Source organism: Siphateles boraxobius, unplaced genomic scaffold, assembly GCF_051911475.1.
Source record: "Siphateles boraxobius isolate OS27281-9 unplaced genomic scaffold, OSU_SipBor_1 130, whole genome shotgun sequence".
NCBI classification, from domain to species: Eukaryota; Metazoa; Chordata; class Actinopteri; order Cypriniformes; family Leuciscidae; genus Siphateles; species Siphateles boraxobius.
The window spans coordinates 12,771,335-12,796,664 of record NW_027508734.1 but is presented as its reverse complement, the minus strand read 5'-3'; the positions used below and the strand labels follow the sequence as shown (position 1 = coordinate 12,796,664).

The window sequence follows — 25,330 nt, the reverse complement described above, 5'->3', positions numbered from 1 at the left end:
CATAAAAGCATTTCTGGCATCGCTGAATGAAACCTCAAATCACTACATCAAGTCTACACTCTTGAAAATAAAGATTCTTTATTGCCATCAGTGGTTCCATGAAAAAGAGCCTTAATTATCCATGGAACCTTTCCAAAAGGTTCTTTGTATTGGAAAATGGTTCTTCAGATTATTAAGTTCTACACGCTGAGGGTACGTCTACACGACAACAACATGCTTAAAACGGAGAAGTTTTTCCTTAGAGTTTTCCACGTACAGATGACACCATTGTCAAAACGATCCCCATTCGGATCCTAAAAACGCTGTATTCTGCCGACGGGCATGGTGATGAAACACTATAGATTGAATATGTAATAGCATGTGCATGACATCATCATTTTCAGAGATTCGCATTTTTGTTGTTTACACGGAGACCATTTTCAATAACTTGTACTTTGAAACCCGTTTTCAAAAGATGGCGTTTTCAGGCACCCAAAATACCATTGTCGTGTAAATGAATGGCCAAAACGCATAAAAAACGGTATGTAAACAGCCCCTAAAAAGAAAGTGGTTCTTTTAAGAACTGTTACATGAAAGGTTCCCTGGGGAACGCTGCAAAAAAAATAAAAAATCTTTTTGAACCTTTAAGAGTGTAGTAGCTCTCTAACTGGGCTTTCATACTGACTTGTTTCTTCTGAATGTATGTTAATTTGTTCATACTGAATGTCTGTTGTATGGTAATGTGTTGGTTTGTTTTCACAGGTGCTGGAAACCCCATATTTAGTTTCAGAACTGATTGCTGCACAGGTTGGAAGCCAGAGAACTAGAATCCAATCACATGTATCTGTTACTAACTCACTCCCAGATCCCTCTCTTATGCCTCTTCGTTCAGATGAATGTTTTATTGTTACAGAAATATGCTCTCTTTCTCGAACTCCCAGCGAAACAGTTTCTGTCCAACCACAAGGTTCAGACATTCACAGGAACGGTTTATCACTCGATAATACTGTCAGTCTTTTAACGGCAACTTCCAGCAATCGTCCAGAGACGTCAAACACTCAAAATACAGGAACTCTCACTCCAATCCCATCACCTACAATGTCTGTTACTGTAGATACATCTTCCATTAGGTCAGATACAAAGCCAGGAGACATTTCCTTTGACCTTCCACAATCATTAACATCTCAGTCTGAATCTCCAACGGTTGCATGTGATCCCCAAAACATTGCCCCGTTGAACATTACATTGACCACTATGAAGTTGGACTTGCCAACGTTAGAAATAACCTCATCTGTCCAAGACTCAACCATCCCCTTTAATGGCTCTTTATCTTCCAAAATGTCAAATACCTCCTCTGATGTGTCTCTTGATGAGTCCCGCTCTCAATTCCATAAGATAACATCCACAAGTAGCACTCTATTCCCAAACACATCAGATTGTCCTCCTTCACCAGAGTTCCTGTTAAAAACCAGTGTAAATCCAGTCTTATCAGAGATCCCCTCAGCCGGTCTAATGGGTGAAGGCACATCAGCTGAACTCTCGACGGAGAACCATTTTACAAAACCATCAATCTTTGATAACACACCTTTATCTTCTCCCCAGGATAGTTCCTCGACCACTTCTAGTGCCACATGTTATGTCTCAAGCCTCTGATATACACAACCGTTTAAAAGTTTGGGGTCATTAAGATTTATTTTGAAAGAAAATAATACTTTTTATTCAGCATGGACGCATTAAATTGATCAAAAGTGATAAAGGCATTTATAAAAATATACATATTTCAAATGAATACTGCCCTTTTGAGCTTTCCATTCATCAAAGAATACTGAAAAAATTTATCACAGTTTTCACAAATATATCAAGCAGCACAACTGTTGATAATAAGAAATGTTTCTTGAATCAGCATATTAGAATGATATCTGAATGATCATGTGACACTGAAGACATGAATGATGCTGAAAATAAAAATGAGAATAGATTACATTTTAAAATGATATTCAAATAAAAAACTGTTATTTTAAATGTAATAGTATTTCATGTTTTACTGTATTTTTTATTAAATAAATGCTTCCATGGTGAGCATAAGAGACTTCTTACACACCCCAAATTTTTTAATAGTAGTATAATTTACACAATGTACAACAATATGCATGTGCCTTCTTCCTTTGCAGCTAATAATCTACGTTCCTCACTACCAGAAATATCCCTCAGCTCCAGCTTTGGGCATCTGTGGTGTCGTTGTCTTTCTTTCTGCAGGTTCCTGGTCTCTGTCACTTCTTCTTAACTTCCTGTTTTGATGTCTGGTTTAAGCTTAAGCAGTTTGCAGCAGGATTTCCATTGGAGCTTCTATCCCTCTGCATGTGCCTTGAGTTTGTCACATTGGTGGTTTGGAAAAGAACCGTTCTGTGTCTTTAATGCTTTGTGTTTTACTCTTGGAGTTGGATTTAGCCCGGTTCTTGTGGTGGGCATCATTGTTTATTTACGCTGCGTGTTGGGTGGTGGTAGTTCTGCTTAAGACGGTACATTTAAAACGTATGACCTGGATTAAAATCTCCTTTTGTGTTCCATAGAAGAACGTGGAATGACTTATTTACACTAATATTGGGGAGAAATCTTTGAATTACTGCAGATAATGTGCTAACCATTGGAATAGAAAACATGTTTACTCACCAATCAGTGCCAAAATGACATAACTTGCAGTTCATTGTTCATTCAAGATGCTTTATATATAGTATATATACGCTTAGAGGAAAATTAACACTTACATCTATCTCTAACAGCCTTTACTTGGTTGTATAAGGCTCAAATTGACTTAAGTTTATATAATTGCTTTTATTTCAAGTACATGGTTTTATGTCCTGTATAATTACTTTATTGGCGTTTGTGGTATATGCATGTTACTTGTACATCATTGTTTGTTTCACACCATTTCGTCCATTGCATTTCATTGAATCCATTTACTGATATCTGTGTTATTATTGTCTCTAACTTTATCTATACTCATGTTTACGTACATTAATAAAGAAAACAGCATCATCACCTTGTGGTTGTGTAACTGGTGTTTTTACCTTGATTTTTTCCACTAAACTTTGTCCTTGCTGATTTGAAACTGAAATATTTTTTTATGTAAAGTGACTACATTTTGGTTACAATATGACATGTGTGCCATTCTTGATGGCTCAATTTCACTTTCACAACAAAAATAAATAAAAAGTGAAAAACCTTCTAGAAGGGCTTACAAGAAGTTCTACAGCATGGAATCTTCCTAGTATGTGTACAATTATGTGTATTATTTTCCTAGTGATTTATTTAAAGAAAATTATGCTTAATCTGCATGTTGACATCGCAATTATTTAATATGTGAAATGTCACTTTGTCTTATAAAAATGTATTAAGGTGCATTCATATTGCACCACTAATTATGTATTTTTTGCACCCTTCTATATAAATAACGCTTTTCACAATGTCAAGTAGGCTGTGAGACCTGCTTGTTTTTGTCTTTTCATATATTCATGTACATTTTATCCTTATTTGTGTTTTGTTTTTATCACTCTTGCATTCTCTTTCTCTGTCCCTCTGTGTCATGTAGGTGTTGGAAAACTATAATAAAGGGAAGACAGCTTTACTGTCTGCTGCTAAGATAATGGTTAGTCCTACAGAAGTGGACCTGAATCCAGAAACGATCTTCCTCGATGCCTCTAATTCACCAAATCCCACGCCTGCCACACATCACCGCAGAAACAGTAGTGTCCGGTGAGTTCTGCAAGGGCCAATCACTGTTTGAAACAAGCTGACTGACCAATCAGTCCATGCCAATGAGAGATAAATTATGTAGATTTTCCTGAGGTGTTTTTAAGCATTTCTTATCATTTGATTTTAACACTATCGCCTGTCCTTCTCACTCATGCTGACTGCAGAGGTACTGTGTATGGTAGTATACAGTTCCCCCCTCGTCCTCTCTGGTTCAGTAGAACAGCACAGCCTAGGCGTTAGTCGCGTTAGTGTTGCCTAACCATAATCCTCTTCCCCTCTTTCTGATTTTTTCTCCTTTTTTTCCCTGTTCTCTCGTCATTTTTTTATTTTATTTCTACTATTCTAATTATTTGTTTGTACACTTTACAACACGTTTTATATTATTTGTCATCTTTGTATATATATATTGTTTATTGATATATTGATTAATTGAATGTAAATGCATGTAAAACATACTATATACTATAATATTTACATAACTTTTTTATTATTTTATATAATTTTTGATATGTTGAATTTTTTTACATTCATATTTTTATGGATTTTTTTTTGTCTTACATCACACTTGTTATTTCCCCCCCATTTATGGCATCTTTTAAATATGCTCTTTTTTTATTCTAATCACTTTTTTATTCCCTTATTTTATTTGTCATCAAACTTTTCTTCCATGCTGGCCATTTATTTTCTCCACATGCTACTCTATTCCTGTGCCCACTTCCTGTCCTGCTGTAGTTCCTGTGCCCGCTCTGAGATTTCACTGGATGGCTTCTCGGAGTGTCCGCCTCCTCCTGTTCCTGTAGTGCTCACCGGAGCTCGTGAGCGATTGGCCGTGGAGCTGCGGGAGCGAAAAGCTCCCCTGGCCATCATGGAAAGTCTATCTGACGCTGAATCTGTCTACAGCTTGGACTCTCGGCGATCATCTGCCGCCCTGAAGGGCTCACCCTGTCTGGGGAGTCTACCTTTCCCTTTGGATGCTCCCATCCCAGAAGAGAATCCTTCGCTGTGCTCCCGCACAGAGCTGCTGGCCGCAGACGGCTTGAGCCAGGACGCAGTAGACCTTGAGCTGGGGGAAACCGGCCCGTACTGCCCTACTCCTCCGGAACTAGAAGTAACCTCTAATGACGCCCATCATCTCCCTGTCAACACCCACAACGGCAGGCACTTCTCTTCACACTTGCTTGGACAAACTACTGTAGATCAAACGACCAGTCAGGGCAAGAACTTCCGGCGGTCTTCAGAAACACCTGTGGCTTGCCAGCCATCAGCTGTTCGTAACAGTCAAGAATCCTGCCCTGTAGCACCCCGGTCTGGTTCTATGCCAGAAAAGCTCTGCGAAACACCCAAGGATAGAGAGTTTGAAGGGGAAGAAGTCAACATTGAGCTTGAGAGTGGCCGGTCCCAGACTCTTCCATCAGTTTCGCCACTGTCCAATGGCACTCCCAGTCAGGCGGTCCTGGAGTTCGCCCAATACCTGGACTCTCTGTTTAGGCTCGATGGCAGCAGCTCTCCACCTCTCGAGCTGTCCGATGCAGAGTCCGAGTCTGGAAGGGGATCTTACAGTCAGGCGGAAGGACACCAATCGGATCAGTGTGTGAAAAACGCAGACAGTGACAGGCAGCTACTGGCCAGAGCAACTGTAGAGCCCAACTTGGTTCCCAAGCCCCCTCGCACCTTTGCTGGCTCGGCCGACCCTTCCTCCGGCATCTCTCTTTCTCCGTCCTTTCCACTCTCGTCCTCTGGAGAGCTCAACGATTTCTCTCCTGCTGATGGAGTGCTACCCACCAACCATGCGTCAATGCTACGAACTTCCGTTGCTTGCCCCAACCCCAAGGAAACTGCATTGTCATCAATGGTGTAGTGGTCCACTGTCAAACCTCAACATATTCTGTTTATTTATTTTACCCTACAGTTACCCTACGGTTTCCTTTCCCAACCCTCAGTGGGTCCACTTTCTTTGCTCTTTCTGAACCGATTGTAGAAACGTGCATGCGTAGCAACGCGGCCAGTCCGAGACTTCCAGACTTATGGACCGTTAAGGATTCATCAAGAACAGAAGACCTCATTTTGTACTATTGTAAGACATGTCTTTGCTGAATGCATTGTGTCTTGTGCATCACCATTATGAAGTGTCCTAATTTCTGCCTGCAACACATTAGGGGCTAAGAGGCTCCTTTGAACACGAAAGATGTTGCTAGCATATAAAGAAGCTTGCACAATGACCATACGTTCACATTGAAACTAATGTTACGGTAATGTTTACATTGACGCCACAGAACACCACGCTATAACAAAGGTTGGCATTTCCATATAAGGGAAAAGCTGGGATAGGCAAAAAGTCAAGACTGAGTTACGGGGAGGGGAGCATACAACAAGCTGTGGGGTATATTTCCTCAGGACTTTCAAGAATGAAGAATGGGACAAAGATGTCTCAGGCAAAGGATAATGCATTTTTTTGGATTGTACTTTTTCATTTTTTAATTGAAGATTGTGTGGAATATCCTGCTGAGTATGTGTAATTGGTGGCACTGACGATTGGTGGACATCTATGAGTTCTTAATGTGCATGAGAAAATACTGTATGCTCGTGTAAAACGTTTAATTTTTGCTAACTTTTGTCATCTCTTATTTACATAAATCCACTTGAATTTACGCATGCAAGTTTTATATCATTTTTTTTTCACCTGATTGCCAAAAAGCCAACTTCATACAAGTCAAATGTTTGAACTCTGTAAAATTAATATATAATGATAATTACTATTATTATTTATTTTTACAAACCACTGCCCATAAATGCAAATGATATCAGGAATAGCTGAATGGTACAGGACATGCACCAGTCACAAAATGCGCCCTTTAAATGGTTTGCCTGAATCTGCGATGCAGTACATGTCCTTCAAGAAAAGTCTTATTCGGTATGGGTGTGGAGTGCAATCAGTAGCAAAATAAGCATAAAGAGATTTCTTCTCATCTGCTTTTTTAAAAAAATCATTTCTACTGTTGTTGCTATATTATAATAAAAAGTGGTTTATCTCAACGGCAAATTATTTTAATAACTTAGACTTGCTTTTTATATATCGTTTTAGGATGAAGTGTTTGAGTTTTTGGGTGGTTGTGTTAAAAAGTACAGCGGTTTGTCACAACAGTTTCGCAAGTCACAAATGTGTCGAGTGACAAGTATTTTATTTTGTATGCTATTGATTGTTTAAAAAAATTTTTTTTACCACAATTCCCATGCTTTCATGCTTTGATCGCATGCAATAATTTGTTATATAGTTATAGGTTCAGATTTAGCTTTTTGCCAATTTGGCTTTTTTTCTGATGTAAATGTAAAATAAATTATCAAAAGTCTGGCATATTAAGTACTTATTTTCCTGTTCTCTACTTGCTGCTTTACTAAACTCATTACTTCATAAACTGTGACTGCTGTACTTTTTCACAAAAGTTGGGTTGAGCACTGCCTTTTCACGTGAGTGTAAATACTGTCTTGTTTCAGTTGTTGTGTTCAAAAAATAGATACAAAGTCAATGGGACTTATCAATAAAAAAAGCTCTATCATGTACCATAGTGATGACTTTATCTCAAATGTATAGCTATATTGATATATCTACAGTATAAATTATAAATAGAGAAAAATAAATACTATTCAGGAACAAAACTCTGAGACTGTGGCCATATGTTTACTTTTATTTATATATATATATATATATATATATATATATATATATATATATATATATATATATATATATATATATATATATATATAAAATGATTGAACCATCATTCTTTTAAAAAAAGAAAAGAAATAACTCTTTTCATGTCTGTCACAATACCCTGCCAGTCTTTTAACTTTTAAGAATGAGAATGTATTTAAAAGTACACACTTACACTGCCCTGCCTGTAATAGAATAAAACATATGGATCTAAGACTGACTTTGTTTCTCTTTATTAAGCTATTAATGACACTCAACTGGGTTTGTTCATGAAATTAGTTAACAAAGTTTACTAGATAATGACAATACAAAATGTAATTCATTTTAATTTATTAAAGGGTCACAAAGCGCAGTGCCCCCTTTCTCCATGTTTAAAATAAAAAATAAAGAATAAAAAATATTCCTCATCATCTGGACTCTTTCACATAATGTGAAGAAGTTCAAAACAAAATCTTGACTTTATGAGAAATATAAGAAAATAAATGGCTACTAAACAACAGGTAATCCTGTTGGTTAAGCACTTCATTTCACTGACCATTTGTTACTGGCACCCCCTGTCTTCGTTTAGATCATATCTTCTTCGTTCAGAATTTCCAATCAAAATCATCTAAAGTTACCGCTGGTGTTCCTCAGAGTTCTGTCTTGGGTCCTCTTCTATTTATTATTTACATACTTCCTCTTGGTTGTATTTTTAGGAAATATGGGTAACCATTTTCATAGCTACGCTGATGGCACCCAGCTCTATCTGTCTTCCAAGCCCTCTGGTTCCTTTCTTCCACCCTCTCTGTCCAGCTGTTTAGCTGAAATTAGAGACTGGCTTTCTGATAATTTTCTAAAACTCAATCGCAGTAAAACTGAAGTCCTCTTTGTAGGCAGTCCTGAGTAGATTACTTACAAAAATTGTAGTTAGTAATGTAATCTACTAGGTGTTCACTATAGTGTCAGGCCCAAAATAAATGAATGACAGTTTCTGTGTGAATTTGGCAAAATGAACATTTCATGAATAAAAATAAAACTGATATTGATTCAAAATGTTTGACAGGGTAAAATATGAATTAATTTCAAGGAGACTTCTTTTACTATATTAGTGAGAAAATATTTTTGTCACATGAAGGACCACAATTTTTAGAATTATCTGAAATTAAATATTAAGAGACAATGAATCAAACTACGCTACACTGGCGTAGCCACGGGTGTGCCGGGGTGTGCCGGTGCCACCCACAGTGGCAGCTGGCACACCTAAAATAGATGCAGAATTATTTTTTAAAGTTTTAATAAAAACGTTTCCTAAACTTGGACTATTGTTGTTTACTTAAAATATTTGTACATTTAAAATGTATTTTAATTTTTAAATAATTATCGTTAAAAAAAATATCTGCCTACATTCTGACTGCCAAGTGCCAACCAATCCGTAAACAGCCGCTGACTGGTAATACGGTTGTGCTGTTGAGGCTCGCGCCTCATGAGGAGAAATAGAAACAAATGAGCGCAGATCACACAAAGAAACTTAATGAACATAAAGCGGTTAAAAAATTTATGTTTTTATATTTATAACATATGATATGATACAGTTAAGCAACATTACAGTGACCAAGAGTGGTGAATACCATCACGATTGAAAATATGACACTGATTTCATATGACAGTTCAATAAACAAGTAATTAATATCAAGTCACTAACATTTTAGACACAATATTGACTGTTTTTGTTCTATTTGAGCAGCGAAAATAATTCAAAACAAAGATAACAGCAGAACCACAGCGCAGCTCACCTGAAAACATAACCGCATTACTGAATGATTCAGCGCTTTGAATGAATCGATTGAGTCAAAAATTCAATGACCCATTAAATAACTGCCTCATTCCTGAATGATTCAGCCGTTTGAACGAATCATTTGAATAAATGACTCAATAACTCACTCCTCAAGACGGTCACCTGCCGCCCCCTACTGGTGGTTTAGTTTCGAGTTTAAAAGTAGGCTATCATTCTTTCCAATATGTCATATTTGTATCTTTAAAAAATTTTTTAAAACAATCTCATAACATTATTTAATGCAGTTGTAATTTTTCAGTGTAAATTAATTAATTTGATTGGTAACAGCATAGTGTCTTATTATTTCATTGAATTTATTGATCAAATCTAAGAATTTAAAATGAAAGATGGAGCATACATTTAAACCGATTTCTGGATTTTTACTTGGACAAGAGAATGGCCGATTTACTTGTTCGAAGGACAACAAGCACATGTAAAGCCTTAATGTTGATCCCTGAGTTATATTTTATATACTGTAGGCCTAGTATTATGTTTATGTGGCAAGCCAGTTTTACACATCAGCCCAGTCTATTCTGTAAAGTTAGTGATAAGCCGGGTCCGAGTTTTTTTGCACATTAATTTTACAATAAATGTGGCACACGCAATTTTTCTTATGCACACCCAGAGACGCTTTTCTGGCTACGCTAGTGCTACGCTACATTCAAAAGTTCGTCATACAATTTCGCAATTTTGACACTTTTATTGTGAATTATTTCATAAGCGATTCGAGTCATGAAGGAAATTATTAAATGTGGGTATTGTTAAGGAAAATGTACATTTATGAATAAAAAAATGCCAATAAAATACTGACATGTCCTATATATGATATAGCATAATTACAATGCGAGAAATAACAGTATTACAGTAACAGACATGACAATTGAGAATCGGCGAATGTATTATGTATTGGTCAGGATGTAGTGAGTGACGCAGCAGTGACGCGGTGGGTCTCTAGCATCCGCTCAGTCAGTAAAGCGCAGGTCAAACAGCAATACACTCTCACACTGACACTTTATTATAGTCAACCTATACAACACTGAGACATGGACTCGGACGAGGGCTACAATTATGATGAGTTTGATGATGAAGAGGAGGAGGAAGAAGAGGAGGAGGAGTGCAGCGAGGACAGCGGCGAGGAGGAGGCCGAGGATGACACGCTGGACCTGGGCGAGGTGGAGCTGCTGGACCCCGCGGTGGCCGGAGGAGAGCCCGACGATTGCGTTGACACCGGCGGCGGCGGCCTGGGGCCCGGGCAGGAGGATGAGGACTACCGCTTCGAGGTTCTGACCACCGAGCAGATCCTCCAGCACATGGTGGAGTGCATCAGGGAGGTCAACGAGGTCATACAGGTATATAGCAGCAAACCGTTTTATTGTGTTTTTTCCAACGAGTTTATAAGTTTGTTTATATGGATGACTGATGCTGTTAGCATTAGCATTAGCGAATAACTGATACGAGAGGCCGACTGATGCGAAATGAAGCGGGTTTTTTTCCCCTCATTGGTGTTGCATTAACTATTTTATTTTTGCGTTTTGGTGTTTTTTTAGTGAATTCAAGTGATTTTTATGAGCTAGATTTAGCTAACGTTAGTTCTGCTAGCGCGACCCAGTTTACAGAGACTGAACTTTATTTGACAGCTTTCAAGCATATCTAAACGCATTTCTTAAATCCTATGTATGAGTCAAATATCTTTGTGTTTATATGTGATTTGTTGTTGTTTTTGAAGCAGATTAAAGTTTAGGCTGTTAGCTGTCACTTCAGCTAATGCTACTTGACACATTTGTTTTTTTTAAATTTGACAGCTTTTAAGCTTGTGAAACATGTTTGGTTCTCCAAACACAAATACACTTTAAAAGGGTTTGGGGGGTTTAAATGTTTTGAACTCAAATGCACATTCATCAAGCACACTAGGATCCAACTTTAGTGAAGATCAGAAAACTTTGGTGAAAAATGTCAAATGTTTATTTGCACATGGATGAATAACATTGGGTGGTTCCTGTTGTGTATTTTGTAAGTGTTTAGATCAGGACCAGCATTATATGGAAAACACATGAACTTTAATGGCTTTCCTACTCAAAAAATAAAGCTGCATCATTTGCTGGCACACATTTTATACAAAATAACAACATGTTAATCATGTAATATTGGACAATGATGATGAGTATACATTTGTATAGCTTATGAAAACCTTAAATATTAGTGTTGTGTTGGGAGTTTATAAGATAAACCTGACAAAACAATACCAGTTTTCCTTGATGTCTTATATCACCCCTAAGTTGAGCTGTTGAAAGGCTTCATGGTGCAATATAGTGAAACTAAAATGTGTACCGGTAATTGTTTTGGATGCGCACCCATTCAGTCTCAGGTTGGCATTTGAATGAACCTGAGAATTCTGAAACTGAAATGTAAAAGTACAGTTATTTTTCTCAAAACAAGCTTCCATTAAACTTGGTGTTGTTTCCAAACAAAGGAAAAAATATATGTATATTGGCAAAAGTCCAATGTCATGCATCCCTTGAAAATATATTTCAAGAATAAGTACAGATAAATCTGGGTTTCTTGTGACTAAATTCCTCTTTCAAAACTCTAAATATCTTTCGATGATTTGATGACAAAAACCTAAAATTTGATCAATCCAGTTATTAGTTCTTCCTGAAAAGCGCAGACTGTGTCAAGTTGGTACTTTGAAAGACACCATGTAAAACCTCTGCAGAAGCCCAGAAAGTTGCATAGAGTCAGCCAGATTAAAAAGAATCTTTTCCAACTAAACTGAGACTTGGTTTAACTCAATATTGTCTTTTTCAGAACCCAGCTACGATAACCAGAATTCTCCTTAGTCACTTCAACTGGGACAAAGAGAAGCTTATGGAGAGGCATGTCATTTTTCTTCATTTATTTTACTGTATTTATTTATTTTAACGTTGTCATAGATTTGCACAAATTTGCATAGATTGGTTAAAGGGACGTTATGATTAGGGATGCACCGAAATGAAAATTCTGGGCCGAGACCGAAGGTTCAGGGTGCAGTTGACTGAAAACAGAAGATAAATAAATGAATAATCAATTAAAGGACGATTCCAGCCAAAAATGAACCTAGGGCTAAATAACACACGTGCTGGTCGATGGTCACAGTTCAGCTCACGTAGCACGGCGTTCGTGGTTCGACTGGTCGAGACTGTTTTCCAAAGATGGCTCCTGCTTGTATACGCGAAGTGTGCTGTCTTTATAAAGTATCTTCTTATTAAACGGTCTGTACACTTACAAAGTTCTCAGTGCTTCGGTTTGCAGGTAGAGACCCTAATTATGCTAACGTGTTAGTGTGGGGCTATTTTGAGCCTTGTTAGTGGTATTAACTAGCGATTTTTATTTTTACTTATTCGATGCCCCATACACTAGCGTTATAAACTAATCTGTGGTTAAACTAAAACTAAAGCTAAAACTGGGTACATTCGGTTATCATGAAAACGCATCCCAGAGAACGGTCGACTCGGTACCCATGTGTTATTTAGCCCTAGGTTCATTTTTGGCCGGAATTGTCCTTTAAGCTAAACTGCTAAATAAATAAATCAGCTAAAACTGAGTTGTACAAACATTTAAATTGCACAAGGCAGATTTTATATCAAAAATCAATAAACAAAATTATATTTACAATTATTTCTACTTCAGTTTGTTGGTGAAATATAAATATTTAAATGACAATAAGCTGTAATAACTTGCTGTCATGACAGATTTATTCAGACATAATGAAAATTTTCGGTAGCTGAAATTTCAGTGCATCCCTAGATCCCCAGAACTTTTAAATGAGCCTATCTGTTTGCTGTTTGAAAAATCTCTTCTTCTTCCTCTCAATGTTTAAATGGCGCAGGTACTTCGATGGAAATCTGGACAAGTTGTTTACAGAGTGCCACGTCATAAACCCCAGTAAAAAGGCCAAAACACGACCAATGAGCACACGGTCCTCCAGTCAGGATTTGCCCTGCCAGATCTGCTATCTCAACTATCCAAACTCGGTCAGTGTCAGTTAGAGCCAAATGTCTCTTCATCAGTTCCTTAGAAAAGGCAATTATATCAAAACTGTGAAGTCCATTGAAGTGACTCATTTTGCCCATCTATTGACTTATTCGGAAGGAATGTGTGTTTCCTTACCTAGTATTTCACAGGTCTAGAGTGTGGACATAAGTTCTGTGTGCAGTGCTGGGGTGACTATTTAACTACCAAAATCATTGAGGAAGGGATGGGACAGGTGGGTTCCTGTTCAGCTCGACATTGTAACCTGATGTTGGATTCTGCTCCTACAATTGTAAAATTTTGTTTTTTCTTTTGTTTTGTCCAGACCATCTCGTGTCCTGCTCACAACTGTGACATTTTGGTTGACGATAACACTGTAATGTGAGTGCTTTTGTGAATTTAACCTATTTATTTTAAGATTTATCTGTTTTAAGTTATTTTTTAAATATTTGTTGTTGTTGTTTTGGCAGGCGACTGATCACAGATTCTAAAGTGAAATTGAAGTATCAGCATTTAATCACAAATAGTTTTGTAGAGGTAAGAAGTTCTTTATGTTGGTTGCAAAAAGTTGTGTGTCTGAAATGCAAATGACATCGTGCAAAAAGTACATTTGCAACTCCCTGAATAATCTAGAGATTCCGAGTACTACAAGTAATTTGTTTTTATAAACTCAGTTAACTGATTACTAACTAACTTTTGTGTGTTCATCGCTTATCCAACTAATATAAATAAAATATTTTGTTGCTGTTGGGCGTAAACCTTGCATGTCCAAGGCCTCGTTCACACTGCAGGGGCTTAATGCTCAATTCCGATTTTTTGAAAAAATCCAATTTTTTTGCAAGGCCGCTCACATTTCCAATTAAATGCGACCTTTTGTGATCTCCTGTGTGAACGTGAACGTGAAATGACCCAGAAGTGACCCGCATGCGCAGAAGAGTACTCAACGGTCAACGATGTCACTTGTTGTTTGCGGAAGTAGCTAAACATGGCCTGAATAGAGCTGTCCCCCCCAATATTAATTAAATCAGAAACCTCGCTTCCCTTCCATTGACTGGTCTCAGCATCGTACGCCATAGTCGTTGTTTATCTTCTCATTCCCGCCTACTTCAATGCAGAATTATGACGTTTGTCGCATATCAATGACGTGCGGGTCGGATACATGTGACCTGGCCGTTCAGATTGAAGTCGCATTTCAAAAGATCGGATACATATCGGATTTGGACCACATACCCAAGTGGCCTGGGTCGCATTTGAAAAGATTGGATCTGTGTCGTTCAGACTGTCATGAAAAGATCAGATACAGGTCGCATAGGGGCAAAAAAATCGGAATTGGGTCGTTTCAGCCTGCAGTGTGAAGGTAGCCCAAGTCTGCTAATTTTCTGGAAATGGAAAAAAACACTGTATTTTTTTAATAATTAAACTTTGCGACGATATTGTGGTGTTATACGTGTTTAGACAGTTGTATGTGTCATTAAATTATTAACATTTGACCAACATCAATCTCTCACTATCACGACCACAACTGAGGCAATAAGTGCATCGCACTTATGTTTTCATCAACTTACAGATTATAAAGTTTACTGTAGCTATTTGGGCACTCAGTTTTTTTTTGTCATTTGCCCAAAATCTCATGTTATAAGAGATGAAGTGCTTCGCACAGGCTATTTAAGACCGTATCGGCTGTGACTCGACAACAAATTCTAGACTAAGACATTCTTTTCTGCTCCTCAAATACATAAAGCATTAGCATTTATATATTGTGCGTATTGAGTAAATTAAATATTGTACTTATTCAAACAAACAGTTTGTTATTTACCGTTGCATTGCAAACAAGCAGAGATGTAAATGTGTGCAAAAATGTGTGCTGCACTTCATTTAAGATCGAGACAGGGAGGTTTGACTGACAGTTTGAGGATCCAGTGGAGTTTAGTCAAGCTCTTTTAATACTTTTCATTGCTTAAATTGCAAAAACTCACAGACACACATAAAGAGTGACCAACAGTAATTATTTAAGAAAAAAAGAAAAAAGGTTACCACTCAACAACGATGATAGATTAACCGTTTTGATGGTAAACCCCTAGCTGATGCTAAATCTATAAAACATGTGTGTTGTCTTTGTAATTAAGCTTTCGAATGGCATGAATGTGACGTTTGGGTAAATGTCTATATGCATGCAGTGAACTGTTTTGTAGTCTCTCTCACTGGTTGTCTGTCTGCTCTTCTACAGTGTAACAGACTTTTGAAATGGTGTCCGGCTCCTGACTGCCACCATGTGGTCAAAGTTCAGTATCCTGATGCCAAACCAGTTCGCTGCAAATGCGGGAGACAGTTCTGGTAAGTGTCTGATCTCTGATGCAGAATGTAATGCCGTGCTTCAGTGGATTTGCAGCATCTTGTAGCTTTATAAGTCACTTCTGCAAAAATATAACATCACAAGTGATCAAGCTTAACAATTTCATGAAATTATGTTAGTATACACCGTTTTTTCTGCTGCGCACCCTTTTCTGTCATTATTAACTCAATGTCAGCCTTATGCTGTTGTTATTTTTAATATGTAATAACACCATATTTCTTTGAAACAACATGAAGTTGAGTATATAATGGCAGGATTTTCATTTTTGGGTGAACTACTCCCTTTAATTTCTTTTCTTTTGTCAATAACTAGTTTCAATTGTGGAGAGAACTGGCATGACCCTGTTAAATGCAAGGTATGTTAGCACTCATATTAGGTTAGAATTAGATTATTTCCATTGTTGATATTGATATTATTAGATTAGATTTGTCATGAGAGGTTTTCATTTTCCTTAATAATGTTGCTACTCTTCTCTTCAAGTGGTTGAGGAAGTGGATAAAGAAGTGTGATGATGACAGTGAAACATCAAACTGGATTGCAGCAAATACCAAGGTAAAAAAGACCCCTGAACAGTTTATTGATATGAAGTTTGTGTGTGTGTATATATATATATTATATATATATTATATACACACATTTATTTATTTAATATGTGTACTCTTACGATATTGAGTCCATAAAATTCATGTGTGCTGAATTATGGAAAACGTGAAAGTATTATTTTGAGTCCATACTTTGTCCAAAGAGAAAAGGATCTTTACGTTAAACAGGTCTGGCCATTTGTTTAACAAATTAATTTACATTTATTTTACTGGCAATAGCAAACAGACACACAGGAAAAATAGAAATAGAATAGAAAAGCTTCCCGTTTTGAAAATTGTACTGCCAGATATATATTTTTTAATTTAAAGAACAAGGCAAGTATATTTTTGCTTGTAATCTGCAACAGGCCACAATTGCTCAATAAAGATGTCAATAAACCTTACTTGTAATTAACCCAGAATATTCCGGTTTAATTTGGGTATTCCCGTTTTTCTCAGGAATGTCCCAAATGTCATGTGACCATTGAAAAAGATGGGGGCTGTAATCACATGGTGTGTCGAAACCAGAGTTGTAAAGCAGAGTTCTGCTGGGTTTGTCTCGGCCCTTGGGAGCCCCATGGCTCTGCTTGGTGAGTCTACTTCACCTCTTATAAATGCTTATGTTTTTATATACATATGATACATTGAAATAACATGTGTGCTGATTATAGGTACAACTGCAATCGCTACAATGAAGATGATGCAAAGGCAGCCAGGGATGCTCAGGAGGTACTTTTAGTCATCATTTGATGCGACATCTCCAATATACAGCAGTCACATGTCATCCTTCATCTATCTAAGTTGAATTAGCTCTTGCAGGATAGCAGGACTTATTTTGTAGTGGTGTGGCGTGTATGCTTGTACGGTCTCTGTTCTGAGCTCAATTCATGGACCTATTACTTGTTTTCTTTTGGAATGAGTACATGTTGTATCCATATTGCAGCGTTCCCGTGCAGCCCTGCAACGCTACCTCTTCTACTGCAACCGCTATATGAACCACATGCAGAGTCTGCGCTTCGAGCACAAGCTGTACGCGCAGGTGAAACAGAAGATGGAGGAGATGCAGCAACACAACATGTCGTGGATCGAGGTGCAGTTCCTGAAGAAGGCCGTGGACGTGCTGTGCCAGTGTCGGTCCACGCTTATGTTCACATACGTTTTCGCCTTCTACCTCAAAAAGAACAACCAGTCCATTATCTTCGAGGTGAGAAGGAAATCGTGTTTCATTTGAATTTCACGAAACCATGTGGTAGATCAGGTTTACCAAACACTCCACTCTGTTTGCCATTCGTGGGATTAACATTCAGACTATGTTGTAATAGCATTACACTGTTTACACTTCATAGAAATCAACATAGCGATGTCTTAATACTTTTTTATTTAATTTTTTTATGAAGAACAATCAGGCTGATTTGGAGAACGCTACAGAGGTGCTTTCGGGTTATCTAGAGCGAGATATCTCCCAGGATTCTTTGCAAGATATCAAACAGAAAGTTCAGGATAAGTATAGGTGAGACATTTTTCCAAATGCATCACATTGTGTGTTGACTGCTGCAGTGTTGTTGTAGTATTAATTATATAATTTATTAATATTTTAATTATCTTTTATTTTGATATGTTCAGATTTCATTTCTATTTTAGTTTTAGTAATTTTGTTATGTACTTTTGTGTTTTTTTTTAAAGTATGTATATGTGTATATATATATATATATATATATATATATATATATATATATATATATATATATATTCCCCTCCATGAAGCTGTGAGAAAGCACCTTTTTTTAATCTAACACATCGGGCAAGTTTGATGTCATTAATGGCAAAACGCCATTGATTCTTGCTTGTATTCCAGGGGAAAGTGTAAAGCACAAGCACCCAGATATATGGGATGGAAAATGAGAGGGCAAAGGGGAGGACACATGATGATTTGGATACTTATTACACTGAATGTTATGAAATGTACACTCTAGTGATGCACTGAAATGAAAATTATTGGCGGAAAAAGAAACTGGTGATTTCTGGAGACACTGGGTTGAAAATTCTCATTATAAATTAGCGTTTATTTGAAATGACTACCAATCCTAATGATGAATATATATATATATATATATATATATATTTCAAAAAAAAATTTAAAGGGGTGGTAAAACACATTTTTTCAAAGGCTTGATTGTGTTTGTGGGGTGCACTGTAACATGTGTTCATGCTTATATTTGACCTTTATTCTACACTGCTCTGCCCCTCCTTGTAAAAACGGTCTGATGTTTTCCGGGTTCTATGAAGCCAGTCCCTCAAAACTACACATTGGGCTCAGATTGGTTAGCTGGCCCAGTGTGTTGTGATTCGCTAACCGTGTCGTGCACGTTTTCCGGAAACGTCACGCCCCGTACCTTTACCGATAGTTTGTGCTTTGGTGTATTATAAACAATGGTGTCAATCGGACCCAGAGAATGTTAGTGAAGATGATCGAGCAGAACATGTTCAAGAACGGCTGTTAAACGACGTTTCAGAAAGGTTTGGTTTTTGTTGTCTCATTACTTTTTAGATGCGCTGTTATTTAATTGTCCTAATTAGTATTATTACAAAAAATAAGCTTCATAAACAAGAATTTCATATAATCGGTTTAACAAATTATATTACAGTCCTCAAAGGGAATTTTTTTGAGTAAATACTGCGGATCTATAGTGATAGTTACTGACTGTATGGCACCGTTACTTTTGTATTTTTAGAACGATTGTAGCCAAATATCTGTCGCCAGAACTATTAACACAAAACGAACACTAAACATCGAATCTACTACAGTAGCCAAATCAAACACCGAACCATGTTTAGCATGCCTGTAGATAAACATAAAAGCTCTAATCAAAGAATAATTTACACTAATTCCAAGTTCGCTATTGAGATTAAAAAAAAGTTTGTAACGTTAGGTGTTTGTCGGATAACGTTATGTATGAATAAGCATGTATGAATAAGCCAAACAGCGTTGTCATTTGTTTACTTCCTTGCTGCAACGTACAATTAACAATACGAACTATTACAGGAAAACACATTGACGAAAAATAAATCATACTTACAGGTTGTGGCCCGTAAACTACAGCTTCATTTTTAAAGTTGGAACTGCTCCATCTTTGAGGACAAGCCGTTGTGCGAATCATGCATTGAACTCGCGAAGATTGTGGAAGCTTTCCTCCGTAAAATGTGCAGCACAGAAAGCGAGATTTGGGTAATAATTAACCATTGATCCCTAACTCCCGCGACCCTAGGAAGGCTGAACAAAGTGGACCTGTAATCCGGATGAAAATAACAGCGTTTTGACTGCATTGCGGCAACATCAGCCTACTAACGTTATACCACAACAACTCTTCTAGCAATATAAAATGGCTTCACCCCCTTATTTAGTATTCTCGGAGGAGGGGTTTATGTAAATATTGGGGTTAGTGATGTCAGCAACCCTGGAGGAATGTCGTGTAGTCCCTACCGGCCGTTTACTGTAGTCCTTAGAAATTGATTTCTTTAAAAGCAAATATCTTCCTTTGCTTTGAACTTTGAGCGTTGTAACTTTGTAGATGTTGCTGTTTGAGCATAAACAGCATTACACACTAGCTAAAGTTAAACAAGTGAAATGGTGTTTTACCACCCCTTTAAGTGATTACACTAACTTCATGAAAATGTTTTATGCTATTTCCAACGGCTGTAATTTTGGGGTATCCCTCGTACAGACCCATTTGAATTCTGTATTCTCCAGTGAAATGCCTTTATAGAAACCCGTGTGCACTGGAATGATTTCCGCTACAAATCCAAAATGTTATAAAGCAATTACTAATAGGAAACATTATTAAAACATTCCTCTCAAAAATGTGTTGAGCTTCTCACATTTGAGGACTTTTCTGCGTTTCTCCTCCTTTTTAGATACTGTGAGAGCCGGCGACGAGTGCTGCTACAGCACGTTCATGAGGGTTATGAGAAAGACTTGTGGGAGTACATTGAAGACTGAGCAAAACTGCTGCATCACAAGCATATTGGAGCAAATAAAAGCAGTGAAGTGCTGTGGTCTCCAGTCCAGTCACAGCTTTGGTGTCGGCCATCACCGCAGCCCCTCTCCATGTTGCATCCTTTTTACGTGGCATCTGGATTTTTGTCATTATCTAGAGTTTGTTCATTTTACTGAAAAGGTAGAATATTCAAATAAAACTCCTACGTCAGTATTGCAGTCTTTAAGAGTTGATTGTCAACACGGCACGGAAAATGTATTCCATTCTCCATGCTTTCCGTGGAGATTCTTCAGTAGTCTGTTTTTATTTTTTAAGTGCTTTTCGTCTGAAGTTGTTTTTATAGTTCAGATTGGCTTGTCTTAAGCGTAGCTTTACAGGTCTGAGCCATGTTGTGCTTTGGGGATGCTTGGTTGGGTGGCTTTGTGTTTTGGGCGGAAGTGTGTATTTCAAGCTGTAAATAGCACACTTGCATGTAACATGGAGTGGGATGCATCTTTGTTTGTTTTTTTTGCAAAATATTTATTCTTTACAGATATTCAAGAATGTGTTTAAACAACATGAGAAGAGGCCACATGACAGTTTTGCCTCGTGTTTTTTTTTTTTTTTTTTGGAGGTTGAAAACCTTTCCAGAAAGTTGCTCACCCAAATCAGAGGCTTAGTAACAGCAGGGTAACTGTAGCCTTAATTACACACACACACACACACACACACACACACACACACACACACACACACATATATATATATATATATATATATATATATATACATACATACATACAATGAATAAAAAGTAGAATTGGGCGAATCTCACGTGGAAATATCTGGGTCATATTTAACCCTGAAAGCAAAATATTTTTTTTTAATTATATTTTGCATAAAGAAAATATAGCCTCATTTTAGAACCAGTATTTTATTTATATTTTTTTTACATTATAACAATTATGCTCCACTAAATTCATGAAAATTAAACCTCAAATTCTCAGTAACTTAATGCAAAACAACCCATTAATTTAGGTATTACAGTAATTCTTATCCAGTCTTATTAATTTGATTTTTTAAAAATATCAGCATAAATTTAGTACAGCTGATCTACTTTTATTTACTAATTTGTTTACATTATAAAAATGAGAATTTGACGTTTTTATTGTCATGAAAATGTCAGTGCAAATATTTTATATATTTACCAACAACAACAAAATCTTTATTCAAAATGCAATGTCATCGTCTTTTTTTTAAACTTTTTTTTTACATTTGTTTTGATGGTGAAATATGACCCAGAAATGTTCTTGACCGTTTACATGAGATTCAACATCTTGCTCTCATTGTCTAATGCAGTTTTGGAAGTGAACATTTTAGATGTTTGGTTTGAGCTAAGATCGACTAGAACATGCACTCATACCTTTTTATGAACCATCTCGTCTTAGTTGATGTTTAGTTGAGCGTCTATCTCTTTAAAACAGCTGTTATATCGAACACACACTACCAGATGTTCCATGAGAGCAAACTTGAGTGACATTCACTCACTAACAACTAAAGTCTCAAATGCTTTTACCTGTTTTACTTTTCATTTCATTTTTAAATGTACGCACGCACCTTTAGTGTGAGAGAAGGCCGATGGTATATTGGAAGCACTGTCGTATTTCTTTACATGACTGCCAAGTGGTTATGAGACTTACTGGTACTGACTATCAAGCACTATGTGGAGTAGATATAACTGAAGCCTTGCATTGATGAGCCTGGCTGTTAAGAACAAAAAGTTGGCCCTTTCTGGCAAACTTATAAGGCAAATATGAGCGCTGTGTTTACACTAATGTCAGAAATGGCAAGAGACATCAAGTTTAGGACAGAACGTGAGCAGATGTGACACTCGTTGGTTTTTTTGGTTTTTTTTTTCTGTAAGAGTTTACCAGCAAGTCACTGTTTGTACTTCCTTTATGTCATTATTCACATTGTTTGTATTCATTCTCAGTGCATCAAACATGTTTGCATCTGAATTCGGTTTACAGCAGCTTCTACTAATTCTAATGTCACATTTTATGGACTCCATGATTGGCACCTGGAGTTTGTGCTCATGTTTTATTAAACCCTCATTTGGGAATGAGGAACAGCAATGTTCCCTGTGCTGACAGATGAGATTTCTTCACCAAAGTGTGAATATATGGATTAAAAATGAACAGTCTCTAATTTAGAGAAATGTTAATCTACGGTGGCTTTCCTGCGTTATGACACATTCTTATAAAAAAAATGTCCTATTTAAATAAATCTCATTCAAAAGTATTTGGGTGGAATCATTGCTTTATTTGGTACTCAGTTTGTCTAGTCATCCATGGTCATTATAATTAATTAATAATCTATATATGTATTACTACTTCTGTATATTTATTGGGTAACACTTTACAATAAGGTTTCATTAGTTAACTACTTTAGTTAACATGAACTGAGAATGAAATTCTACAGTATTTATTAATCTTAATGTTAATTTCAACATTAACTAATGCATTATTAAAATCGAAAGTTGTATTTGTTAACATTAATGCAATGTGAACTAACATGAAAAATGAACTTATTTATTAGTTATTTGTATTAATTAACATTAACAAAGATTAATCAATCCTGTAACAAAAATGTATCGCTCTACGCTAGTTAATACTATAACGTGCTCAAAACTGTTGCAGAGAAGGATGAGTTATTGTTAAAGGGATAGTTCACCCAAAAATGAAAATTGTCATCATTAAGCCTAATTACCCTCAAGTTGTTTCTTTCTTCTGTTGAACAAAAAAATAACATGTTTTAAAGAATGTTGGTAACCAGATAGTTGACGGCACCCACTGACTTCCATTAATAGTCTAGGAAAAATACTATGGAAGTCAATGGCTATACCGTCAACTGTCAAACTCCTAAATGAATCATGAATAGATAAGTACCAGTAGGCGGCGCAATATGCTTCATAAACCCGAGCCAGAAAAATAAAGGAGGGTCTTTCGGTCTTACTCTGCTTCCCTGTCCTCTGCGGATGGGTGCGGCTTCACTTCACTGCAAGATTCACCGCACATCCTTTTAATGCATGCATGCTTATGTTTATCATACCGTATGAAATGGCCTAGTTAAAAGCATTGTGTTATTTCCACAGTAATGTAAATGTAGAGTGTAAAAAACGCATCCCTCATGAGGATGAATGGTTAATGTTTGAGGTTGGGAAACGTGTATAAGAAAAATTTGCATGTAAAGATATTCAAATGTTTATATACCAACAAGTATAAAGAAAAAAATAAATGTTGTGGTAATAAGTGCTGCTTTGAAGATCCTCCATTGGGTTGTTGAAATCTTAATAAATGCTGTGTTCTTATATGAAACAGGAACTACTACTTCACACACACACTCTACATGTGAAGCCACATAGCATGTTAATGAAATATTAACTTCAGCCTGTAGACTAGTTGTCAATCATCAGCCATGCCATTACTTCCTCTTTTGTGGTTCTCCAAATGCATTAAACAATGTCGAGAATGGGCAAGGATGCATTTAAAAAAGACCTACCTGATAGCAATACATCAGAGAAACTCAGACACTTCAAGAAATGAAGCCTCGTGGCTAAAAACAGAGCTGTGTGGTTTTAAACGCAGCACAATGGGAAAAGTGTGTGGTTTGAGTGGTGTGGCTCTATGCTGTGGGAAACGTGGTATTGACTACAAAGCGACAAAGGCTCTGTATTTGAGATTTGTAAATATTCCATGCAGTTTGATTTAAGCATGCTTTTTGCAGACAGAATGTTGCATATTGCAACATGGGGTATTTATACTTATAGCTACTTTTGAGTTTCACAAGAAGTGTGATACACTGTACTATTTAAAGGCCCGTTTTGGTTTGATGACATTTGTAAACCAGAATGCGACTTCTGAGTGACGAGCAGCGAATAAAGGTTAGTTCTCAAAATGAATATCCCAGCTTGTACTAAGGTCAAGATAAAAGCAATCTGACAATCTTATTTGAACCTAAAGCCTTTTACCCAGATCAGAAACTAATTGGGCATCTTTAAAAATATCAGAAGAATATCAGTATTTGCACTTTACATGAGTTGGTTTACTTCATACTGTGTGTGCAACATACACAATTATATTTTTTCTATCAGTGTTTTCACAAACTGTCATTTTTTGGCACTTTTTTTTTTTACTCGGATAGAATAGTTACATTTATACTTGTGCATATGTAGTTACTAGTTGTACTAGTTTACCTTGCATTTGCATAATGCAAAACACAATTATGCTTTGTAAGAGTATATTTACAGCTTTCGTTGTTACCAGTGACACTTGTTTTGTTATTTATGACATTCATTTATTTGTAGACAGCCTATATGTCACTAATCTGTCTGCAAATTCAAATTAAAGGTCTGAAGCAAATGCAAACATGAACATTTCTAATAATATTTATATAATTAATTGATACAAAAAAAACGTGTCAAATTTGTATGTCTATCTGGAGTTAGTGTGCTTCCTAAAGACAGCATCTTTAGCATTATAGCTTAGCAAGTTGTCAGGGTGTGAATTATGATGAGTTTTTGGGGGCCCTAATTTGAGGCCTGCTAAAGCCGTTAAAAACATATAATTGGAAGTTCTTGTTTATATTACGTAGGCCTATAGATTTATATTCACTTTAAAAAGTTTTTTATAACATTTCAGTAACCTCATAAATCGCTTGACCGAGGAAGTAACCACTCGAGCTAACTCAAAGGCTGCATTTGAAATTAAATAGGCTACTTGCCTACTATAGGCCTAATAGGTGAAAAACAGTATGTGACAAAAGAAGTATGTAAAAAGTACTCATAAAAGAGTAGGGAAAAGTAAGTATTCAAAATAAGAACCTACCCAAGAGAGAAGCTATATTCGGATGCAACCCAATTCTTTTCGTTATGGTGCGTTCACACCATGACATTATTACATAACGATTCTGAACTGTAAAAAGCCTTCACGTGCTTGTAGAACTTATTATTTTAGAAATTATAATTATTATTGTAGAAATATATATTTTTTTTTTACTTTTTAGAGTTCAGAATTGTTACAGTAATTAGGCCTACTTGATGGTAATTACCGTAGTAAAGTATGCTACAACCTATAAAATACTAATTATCTGAGAGCT

At 36.6% G+C, this 25,330-nt stretch overlaps 2 protein-coding genes across 4 annotated transcripts in view; both read left to right on the top strand.

Annotated features, from left to right (window-relative positions):
• dagla (diacylglycerol lipase, alpha) overlaps positions 1–7,386 on the top strand; it is a 47,187-nt gene extending 39,801 nt beyond the window's left edge. Inside the window, exons 19-20 of one of the 3 annotated variants that reach the window (XM_077227993.1) lie at positions 3,569–3,732; positions 4,465–7,386. In XM_077227993.1, the coding sequence (XP_077084108.1) occupies positions 3,569–3,732; positions 4,465–5,590 (1,290 nt within the window). In that variant the 3' untranslated portion in view covers positions 5,591–7,386. Of the gene's footprint in view, positions 1–741; positions 3,019–3,568; positions 3,733–4,464 lie in introns of those variants that run through there. The other 2 variants (XM_077227994.1, XM_077227995.1) reach the window with 2 other exon arrangements.
• Positions 7,387–10,176: 2,790 nt separating this feature from the next.
• arih1l (ariadne homolog, ubiquitin-conjugating enzyme E2 binding protein, 1 like) lies at positions 10,177–22,474 on the top strand. The gene is made up of 14 exons (XM_077227939.1): positions 10,177–10,606; positions 12,063–12,130; positions 13,123–13,267; positions 13,408–13,500; positions 13,591–13,646; positions 13,736–13,802; positions 15,493–15,599; positions 15,931–15,973; positions 16,099–16,170; positions 16,659–16,789; positions 16,871–16,928; positions 17,143–17,403; positions 17,597–17,709; positions 20,112–22,474. Exons 1-14 carry the CDS (start codon positions 10,301–10,303, stop codon positions 20,194–20,196), a joined length of 1,605 nt encoding a protein of 534 aa, XP_077084054.1. The 5' UTR covers positions 10,177–10,300; the 3' UTR covers positions 20,197–22,474.
• The last annotated feature ends 2,856 nt before the right edge of the window (positions 22,475–25,330 follow it).